Source organism: Solanum tuberosum, unplaced genomic scaffold (assembly GCF_000226075.1).
Source record: "Solanum tuberosum cultivar DM 1-3 516 R44 unplaced genomic scaffold, SolTub_3.0 scf00186, whole genome shotgun sequence".
NCBI classification, from domain to species: Eukaryota; Viridiplantae; Streptophyta; class Magnoliopsida; order Solanales; family Solanaceae; genus Solanum; species Solanum tuberosum.
The window spans coordinates 170,173-180,454 of NW_006239112.1; the positions used below are offsets into that span (position 1 = coordinate 170,173).

At 35.7% G+C, this 10,282-nt stretch overlaps 1 protein-coding gene across 1 annotated transcript; it reads left to right on the forward strand.

Moving 5' to 3' along the window:
• The first annotated feature begins 4,506 nt into the window (after positions 1-4,506).
• LOC102585847 (protein NEN1-like) lies at positions 4,507-10,110 on the forward strand. The gene is made up of 6 exons (XM_006354937.2): positions 4,507-4,913; positions 5,382-5,539; positions 6,381-6,427; positions 6,533-6,596; positions 8,528-9,264; positions 9,702-10,110. Exons 1-6 carry the CDS (start codon positions 4,634-4,636, stop codon positions 9,961-9,963), a joined length of 1,548 nt encoding a protein of 515 aa, XP_006354999.1. The 5' UTR covers positions 4,507-4,633; the 3' UTR covers positions 9,964-10,110.
• The last annotated feature ends 172 nt before the right edge of the window (positions 10,111-10,282 follow it).

Consider the following 10,282-nt stretch of genomic DNA (forward strand, 5'->3'; position numbering starts at 1 on the left):
GGTGACCAACTCCTCCCACGAAGTGATTGATTCACGTGGCAATTCAGCCAGCCACTTGCACGCCTCACCCATCAAAGAGAATGGGAACAACCTCAATCGAACCGATTCTTAGGAGATATTCTTGAAGGAGAATGGTCTGCATACATCCACGAAGTTTCTAATGTGCTCATGGGGATCCTCATGAGCCAAACCACTAAAAAGCCCTTTTAGTTGCAAGAGTTGCAACATAGTACTCGTGATGTGGAACACCGCATTCCCTTCGGCCGGAGGTAAGCGAATGACACCAATACCGCCCATGAGATGGGGGTCATTAGCATGAGGCTTGTTGACACCGTTGAGATTTCCGATGTTGTCTTGATGGCCTACTTGGCTGCCATTGCTGCCGTTTACGCTCATACTTCCTATTTTCAACACAAACAAGTACAACAAAGCTAAAAATTAAGTAAGTAGAACTATCACTAACAAGAGAAAAGTTTAACTTAACTAAAAATTCTCAATTAGTACCACTCCCCGGTAGCGGCGCCATTTTGATTTGACGTATCTGGGCGCTTCATCCAATACTAAGCGTCCACGATAGTTCAATAGTAATATAACCCAACTAGTAAGTTGGGGTCAAGTCCCAAGGGAGCGGTTTGTAATTGAGAATCAATAGAAAAGAAAAAATGTGTTCAAGTTAATCATAGCTATAGACATTTATGAAGAAAAACATGATAAATTAAAGGGTGACACAAGTGTCAATTATCAAAGGGGGTTTTGTAAGCAATTATCAATTGAAATGACAACTAAAACGAAAATGTAAATATGGAGACAAAATTCTTGGGATGTGATAGGAATATGGGTTAAAATACACAACCGGGTAAATGATATTGATAGTAACTCGCTACAAATTGGTAACTAGGCTAGACTTTAGTGGGGGTAAAATTTTCTCTCGAACAATTTACCCCCGAATCAAATCGATTTCTCTCGAACACCGATAAGCGGCAATGAAGCACAACCTTCGCCTTAGTTCATTCACTCTCTCGAGCTGAATGTGTGGGAGAGGGTTTAGGATTCACTCTCTCGAGTTGAATCCACGACAACCCAATAACCACGGACTATCGATTTCGTAGTTTTGGTTTTGAAACTTCTCTCTCGAGCAAGTATAAAACACGAAGATAAAATTGTATTTGCAACTACAACCCCATTTAATTTAAACATAACTACTAAACGAAATCACCTCTAAACAACGAATAAACAATCAATAATTAGCAATACCCAACAGTAAATTTAACCCATATTCACAAAATCACACCCTAAGAATTGGAACTTTAGCTAGACATAGTAAAGAGATAGAAATCGATACAGAAAACTGTTTCCATCAAATGGATACGATAAATATTGTCTTTACACACGTCAAGAATGAAGAATCTTCAATACCCACTTCCAATTGCTTAGAAAATGGAAATCTTTAACTCTTCAAAGCTAAGGAAAATTGAAAAGCTAAGGAAAATAGTCTCCAAAAACTAAGTTCTAAAAACTGAGTTCTCAAATGTAAAACTTCATTTAAACTAAAAATTCAAACAGGTATTTATAGTTGTCAAAAAGTGTGTTGCGATAGATCACCCAACGCAGTTAGTCGGGATCGCCGATCCACTCGGCGATCTGCCCTTTGGTCTGGTTCATCGCCTTTCTTCATTGTCCTTCAACAACTTCAAGTTCTGTAACATTGAGCGATGGAGTACTGCATCGTGGAATCGTTCGGCGTCTCACCGACTGCTTCTTTATCTCGCCGACTCGATTTTCTCCTTTAGAGCTTGGCACACTGGAACATTAGGCGAGACCATAGCCATTCGATGACTCGCCTAATGGCTTAGGCGATGCTCAGGCTGTCTATTCTTCGTTCTTTTCAGCTGTCTTGTTCCTTTTTGCCTAATAGTGTCCATGCTTAGTCTCTAACTCCAAATACCTGAAACTCAAATATTTTCATCAGTTATTGAGACAAAATATGCATTTGAGGACACTAAATCTATCAAAATAAAGCCCTAAAAGAGTCCAAATTGTGGACTCATCAGTGTTACACGTTTAGCTTCAAACAATATTTTCTTTCAATTCTCATCCAAATCGTAATAGATTGAAAAAATTCGAAAACATATGATGAATACATTCAGGAATCTGGAAAAGCAAGGTGAGTTATGAGCGATGCATAAGTGATGAATTCAAATTTCTTCTCCAGTTCGTCGAAGATCCTTTCAATTTTGATTCAAAATTATCAAAAAAATTGTGAAGATACATCATGAAATTTTGATTTTGCTGAGACATTGAAGAATTTGAAAAAAATGATTTGACATTCAAAAATCTGGAAAAATATGAGCCTGAATTTGCAATGTATAAAATAGATCAGAGCTTTAATTTTATAGTAAAATAGATCTGACAATTAGAGGTATGAAATTACATATATTTTGTTGTTAGTTCGATTTTTGATTTGTGTTTTTGAGATGACTATATCAGTCGTGATACATTAATATTTATGTATCTAGTATAGATTGATAAGTACTATATTCCTATTAATTAGATACATTAAATAAGTAAATTTTGCACGTAAAGTATTTGCTTAGTGTTTGACACATTACTGTGTGATACATGTAATATTAATTTAAATTATTGTATCATGATCGTATGTTTAGCATGATACATTACTATTTTTGTATCTTGTTATGTTTGTGAAATACTATACTTGTAGATGATACATTATACATGTAATTTGTTGTAAAAGCATCAAAATGTTCAAGAATGAGGGTATGTATCAGATTATATTTATATTTTGTACCTGATATTAAGTATAAGTTAGTTTTATGATCGTTTGTGATTGATACATAAAAATAGTTGTTTTATGGAATGTTTCACTAATTTCTTTGATGTTAACAGGCTGTTGCATCATCTGAGTATCTTTATTCAGTCTATAATTCTGAAAGAAGTTACATTGTTTGCCTTGAAAGATAAATATGCAATTGTGGAAGATTTCAAGTTGATAAGATACATTTTTTATATAATGTATCATTTTATAGTTGATAATACTGTATCTGATACAATAAGGTTGTGAAAAAAGGGTGTATGTAAGCTGAAATAAAGTGTATCTATAAATGTATCATTTTTAGTTGATAATAATGTATTTGATACAATAATATTATCAGTTTTTATGTATTTATATATCATGCCCATAAAATTGTGCATGATACATTAGTATTTATAACTTTAACTTCAGGGTAAAGAGATATGATAATGAAAGATATGAAATTACATGTATTTTGTTGTCTATATTACATCTCGAGATGGATATATTACTCATGATACATTACTATTTCTAAAATATTTGGTAGATTGATAAGTACTTTAATATTTAAATTTTTTCTTCCCATTATTTAAAAAAATTATCAATTTTTGAATCAAACTTGTCGACAAATTGTACTAATACAACATGAATGAATCAGTAACTAACTACAACTAAGTTATCAAGTATATGCATGAATGAATCAACAATCAAGTTATCGAGTACATTGATGTTTCAGAAATTTGTAGATGAAAAGGCTGATACATGATAAATGAATAATGATATATTTGGTAGAATTTTTGTATCAAGTATCAATAGCAATTAATGTTATGTATCAAAACTAATATTTAAACGCGATACATTGTGCATGATAAAATTGTAATATATTATAATGTTGAACATTTCAATAATGTTTTAAGATGATAAAACAAAAAGAAAATCGTTACTTTTAATAGATTCAATAATTTTTTTAATTTTCAACAGATTCAACATTTTTTTTAACTGTACGCGGTTAATGTATGTTTTAGACGAATGGTTTCTGTAAATAGCTCTAGTTTAACAGCACTTGGAGTCTGAACCTTGTCCGAGTGACCTCCCAAAACTCCTTGGTTATTCGGTACAATATTAGGTCTATTGCCCTATTCAGGTCTCCCATGCATCTTTTTCTCGCTTCTGTTCCCCGGAACAATTTTGCTATGTATCTATTAAATGCACAGGGATTAACCTGGTGGTTGTGACAATGCAACAATTATGCTTTTTTATATGTAAAATAATAATAATAATAATTTTTTTAACTGATTCAACACTTTTTTAAGATGAAAAAACTTTAAAAAAAGTAAAAGAAATCAAAATTGAAGTGACAAAAAGAAATCTATCTCTTGAATAACTTGAAATCATTAATTGGAAAGACAAAAATTCGAAATTCAAAAATAGATTAATGGAGGTAACTGTGGAGATATTTGTGGCGTGAAAAAAGGAAGGAATATCATGAGTATTGGGTTTCAAATTAATGTATCCGGAAAAGGAGATGATGAGAGCAAAAGAAGAGATTTTTGATATTTTTTGAAATGATAGGAAAAATAAGAAAATATGATAATAAATTATATGTAGTTAGGTAATTTATCCTAAAAGATATTGGTATTTTTTTTTTTTGGTTGATGTTGATTGCGTGTGAGGTGAAACATTTTTTATTAGTTGCTTGGTCCTTGTGTAAAGCACAAACGAAACCCTGACTCTCACGCTTCAAAACACAAAACCCTCCACCGGAAGCAATACCCTGACCCTATATAATATGCAGGCCCGCCCGCTACAAGTCTTTAAGAAACGATGGGAACTGGCGAAGATAGGTCGGAGATAGTGTTTTTCGACGTGGAGACAACTATACCCACGCGAACTGGACAGAAATATGCACTCTTGGAATTTGGGGCAATTCTTGTTTGCCCAAGAAAACTTGTTGAACAACATAGTTACTCTACCCTTGTACGACCCTCTGACCTCTCTCTTATTTCTACCCTTTCTGTTCGCTGCAATGGAATTACCAGAGATGCTGTCACTTCTGCCCCTTCATTTGCTGATATCGCCGATAAAGTCTTTGACGTTCTCCATGGTTATTATCTCTTCATAACTATTGCTTTATTTACCATTTTAGAGCTTGTTCATGTTTGAATTTAGATACAAAACTCTGTCTGACGCCAAATGTGGACAAATTTACTAAGCACATCTGCTTGTGGGCTGTAGCAGGTTGTTTGGTGGTTTACTAGACCATTTTAAGTTTCCTTTTTCTCACTTTCCTTCCTATAGAGGGCAGGATTCCGAATGTTAAGTTAAGTTACGTCTAACTTTGTCAGAGTTGCTGCTAAAACCATGATAGATTGTAGGAGTATATTTTTGTAATTATGTCTATAAGCCAAGTCAAACGCTGTGGGTGCGTGCTCACAATCCGTGCTCTGTATTTCTATCTGCCTCTGCCTCCGCAGTGTTTCCTTTTTGACAGTGCGAGGGACTTCTAATGTTTTATTGGAAATATGGTCGATCTAATTGTTTTTTTAATGTGGTTGCTATGCTGTTTGTGTAGGGAGGATATGGGCGGGCCACAATATACTGAAATTTGATTGTCCAAGGATTCGGGAGGCGTTTGCTGGAATTAACAGGCTTGCACCAGAACCTAAGGGAACAATTGATACACTTACTTTGTTGACTGAAAGATTTGGAAGGAGAGCTGGTAACATGAAGGTATAACCTCTTCTTCATGAAAAAATAGGGAAGTAAGTTAATTTTACTCGTAATAAACAGTTGTCTTCAAGAGTTCGCACTTGTTAGAGAAGTGTTAGTTTTTTGCCTTCATCTGGGAAACACTAATGGGCCTTCAGAGTACTCAAATTTAATGATATTTCCCAAACCTAAGTCAATTGTGTACATGCCAGGGTGATACACTAAGCAACACATTTTGACACGAATTTATTGATTGTCAAGATCAATAGACTCAGCCTTCTAATATGGTTTGTATTTATGTTAGAACATTTCTTTCTATTGCATTACCTTTTTTATTTGTGGTACTTCTGTACGGATTAATGTTTACTTGAGAAAGGGTTTCTATTTGTGTTGTAATCTGGTCGATGGGTTCTTATGCCAAAATTAGTAGATGAACTCCCCAGTCCCCGGGACTGCAAATTTTTCATGCTGTGTCTTCATTTTTGTATGCTTTTGTTTTAATTGTTTTTAGCTTTATTTGAAGAAGCAGGAAACTACAACAAAATAGTAATCTTCCTTTTTCATAGAATCAACCAACATATATGACAAAACGTCTGGTTTGCTGTGAAACAGATGTGTATAAATGTTTCCTCTTTCAGATCTATTTGTTATTTAATATGTTGATATTTCCATACATAAGCATTGGAGAGTATTTGTAAAGAGTAGATAGGCCAATTCTGCTAATAGGGGAGGCTATTGCAATCCTTTGTACAACCGGGGAGGTCTTGTGTACCACCAAGAAATGTCACAGGGTACAAGTGAAGTGATATCAGTTGTAATGTTTAAAATATCAAATGATGATTTGGTTGCATTCTGTTTGCAGATGGCCTCTCTTGCTACATATTTTGTCCTTGGAGAGCAAACACATAGGTAACAATGTTTTATCCTTTCTTAGATGGTTTTGCCCCCTGCAGTGTGAACTGCAAGGTTTTGGAATATTTTTCAATGTCTCAACGTTGATGTTCTACTTTTCAGGAGTTTGGATGATGTCCGTATGAATTTCGAAGTACTAAAGCACTGTGCAACTGTCTTGTTTTTGGTAAGTTGTTCATTGTCGTACTTTTGAATTTTAGTTCTTCAAGTCTAGGTTTGCTTATGTTAACAATTATTCTCAAACTTGGCGAATCGTAGATATACTGTTCAGCTGAACCAATTTGACATGCTTTTGATTTTTTCATTTCATTGCAGTACTTTCCTTTTATCCTATTTGTCCATACAATCATGCCACTTATGTTAAGATATTACGGTGCAACAATAATAAAGGAAGTATATTATTCTAATTTCTTCCATGTCTATGTCAAACTGTAGAATGTATGGTATGATCAATGAAATCCAAGTTGCATGGCACACCTGACACCTGAGGGGATAGAAATCAAACTCATAAATCATGAGATTGGTATACCTTCCCTTCTTATAACCTTATACTCGGTTAGCCCCTCCTCCACCCTCTACCCCAAACACCTCAACCTCAATAAAAGGAGAGGGCAAAAGTAAAAAAGAAAAAACTTACTCCCAAAGCAAGTATGGGGTTGCAGCTGGAAAAATTCTCTTTCATTGTCTTCTGATATCTTCCCACAAGTCTCTCTTTCTAATGTTTAGACTGTGTTCCTTCTGTCTCAACTGAGGTGTCAATTGGTTTCCTAATCTGGCAACTGTCACAGGGTAGAATTCAGCATCAAATTTACTGGAACAAGATTAATGCAATCATTTCTGTTTAAGCTATGTGATGCAGATGCAGCGCCTCTGATTGTGATTATTGTGACTACCTTTTTTCGACAGGCTGTCCAATTTAGACTTGCAAAGGGCTTTAGAGGTAGTTGCATATTTATTAAAACAACAGCATACAGTGTAGTCCCCACAAGTGGATCTGGGGTGGTGGTGTGTAGAAAATTTTACTCCTACCTTGTGAACTTAGAGAGACTGTTTCCAATAGACCCTCGGCTCAAATAAAGGATATCATAATCAAGTACCTAAAGGAAATACAGTAGTGAAGAAGACCTGCTAAAAATAAAAGGAGAAAGGAACAGTAGCAACAACAAATAATATGGTAACCGAAACAAAGGAAACGTCACGTAATATGAAATCAAAGAATAATAAATTAGGAACAATACCGATAAGGGAACTAGACAATGCTCAACTAACTATTAACCTTCTACACTAATCTTTGACTTCCATATCTTCCTATCTAGGGTCAAGTCCTCGGTAAGCTGCAGGTGTGCCATATCCTCTCTAACCACCACTCCCCAATACTTTTTTGGCCTACCTCTACCTCTCCTCATAACCACCATTGCCAACTTTCACACCTCCTCAGTAGCACATCCGTGCCTCTCCTCTTCACATGCCCAAACCATCTCAGGTTCGCCTCCCTCATCTTGTCCACCACGGAGGTCACTCCACCTTGTCTCGAATATCTTCGTCCCTAAGCTTATCGCTCCTAGTATGCCCAAACATCCATTTCAACATCCTTAATTTTCGCTACTTTCATCTTTTGGACATGCGATTTCTTGACTGACCAATAAATTCAAAATGTTGAATCAATGATGAAGCTTAAGAACTGATCAAGAAAGTAAGTGAATTGTAGCTGATCTGAAGCAAAAATGGAAGTGTCATCTTGCAAACAACTTAATCCTTCGATTATTCGCACTGTTCGAAATGGTATCAGATCTGGAGTTCAAATTTCATCTACAAAATAATATTTTCACATGCTTAGTTCAAGAAAGAGAATCAAGCTGCACACAAGCAGCATTTTGAATGTCTAAAATAAATGATAAAAATATCACTCTCCTACAATTAAGCTTTTAGATGTGGCAGTTGACACTATGCAATCAAGAACTGCAAGGCCATGCTACTGCATCTTATCAGGATATATATATTATTAACAGTTCACTATCATTTCTAAAAATTCTTCTTGATCAGAACAGACTAGAGAACTTTGCCATGGGTTGAATAGAAAAATTATTGTACTTGCAGGAATCCAGCCTGCCTGATATATTAACCAACAACAGTTGGGTGTCTCCTAATGCTGCTGTAAGAAGTCGTGCTAATGGAAATACTAATTTGGAGGGGATGGGCTTGAGTATAGATACACTTTCATCAAGTGTCAAGATAGGAAGTCCTATGAAATCTGTTGCAGAAGCTTACACAGAATCAGACAATCCAATACTTCCGCATGTGAGCAGAAATGTGGAGGAGGTACCAGATCTTATTGAAACAAATTCCTCGAGGCCTGACCCTTTTAACTTGGTCCAATTCAGTGCGGAAGTAAGGGAATTCATTCAGTTAGATGCAATGGAAGAAGAGCCTGCTTCATATTCTCGAGATTCTTCTGCGTCAATTGCAACAGAGGGTTACATTGGCTTCACAGACTTCTTAGAACCAAATAAAATTTCAATTTCTTCCGTTTCCTTAAGTCTTTCCCCCTTACATCGTGGAATGCAGAAGATACAAATCTTGCACAACAATGCTGAGTTGCAAGTTCGCTCTAAATGCCTGAAGGTGCGGTTTGGAATTAGTACAAAGTTTGTGGATTATGCTGGTCGGCCACGGTTGAGTTTTGTGGTGGATGCATCATCAGAGTTATGCCAACTTTTGGATGCAATTGATAATCTTACTCAGAAGTTGACCGAGGATTCAGGTAGCATGTCAGAATGGAGGCCTGTGGTAAACAGAAAGCCTGGCTTTATGAACTGTCCTACCGTTCGTTTAAAGTAAGTTCTGATCTTCCTTTTCCTGGATAAGTGAAACCTCAGTTTTCCTGTTATCAGAAACCAGGAGAGATTTTACCTTGTGTTTTTTCTGGTATGTTCTTGATGCATATGAGATCAAATTTTCCTTTTCCGTTATGCTTTGTATTTTGAGGCTAGTCTGCTTCTGTATATGGTAGCCGTCCTTCAGATTTTCCAACCGGATGCACAAGTAATAGATGAGCTTTTAGTGCATGGCTAGTTCAGACTTTCATAGTTTATATTTTATATTGAAAATTAGGATAGAAAAGCAGTATATAATACATAGAAAATGTATCATTATATTTTGTCTCTACTTCCATTTACACCTCCACAGCTCCACTCACCAGGACAAGAAGCCTTTTTACTGATCAATATCCCTGCGCTTGGGAACTAATATTATAATGTATTTGAACATGCAGTTTACCAACTGTTGTAGATGGTAATATCTCCCGCTGGGTCACAGAGATATACCAGAAAGAGTCTTCCACAACACAGAAGCTTATGTTCAGTAGGTTTGATGTGACAGAACTGGATTCCTTGATTACTCCAGGGACTGTGTTGGATGCATACTTCTCAGTGGATTCATATGACTATCAACAGATTGCAGGCATCCGCCTGGTGGCTAAAAAGTTGATTGTGCATTCCTCCCTGATAGATAAAGCGACTTGTCGATTGACATAACATAATAGTTGTACAGTTTGCTCCTATTGTCTACATAGGAGTATCCTGTACAGTCTGACAAGAGAATGCTATTCAAATTGTTTACTCTAATCTAATAATTTGGGTGGTTCATCCACTTATTATAAGTTGAATGACCTTTATACACAACTCTTGGTTGTTTCTCTATAACATCCGAAATGACTTAATGCTCTGCAGAAAACAAAAATATTGGTTAACATTAGACAAAATACAAATTGTTTGACTCTGATGAAAATGAAACTGTTCTCTGACAATCTTTAGATCGCAAGTAGGGATAAATCTTTATCATAACACCTACCAT

Coding starts and splice junctions, on each gene's coding strand:
- LOC102585847 (XM_006354937.2), top strand. CDS start 4,634: ATGGGAACTGGCGAAGATAGGTCGGAGATAGTGTTTTTCGACGTGGAG. Junction 4,914..5,381: donor AGTCTTTGACGTTCTCCATG/GTTATTATCTCT, acceptor CTGTTTGTGTAG/GGAGGATATGGGCGGGCCAC. Junction 5,540..6,380: donor GGAGAGCTGGTAACATGAAG/GTATAACCTCTT, acceptor TTCTGTTTGCAG/ATGGCCTCTCTTGCTACATA.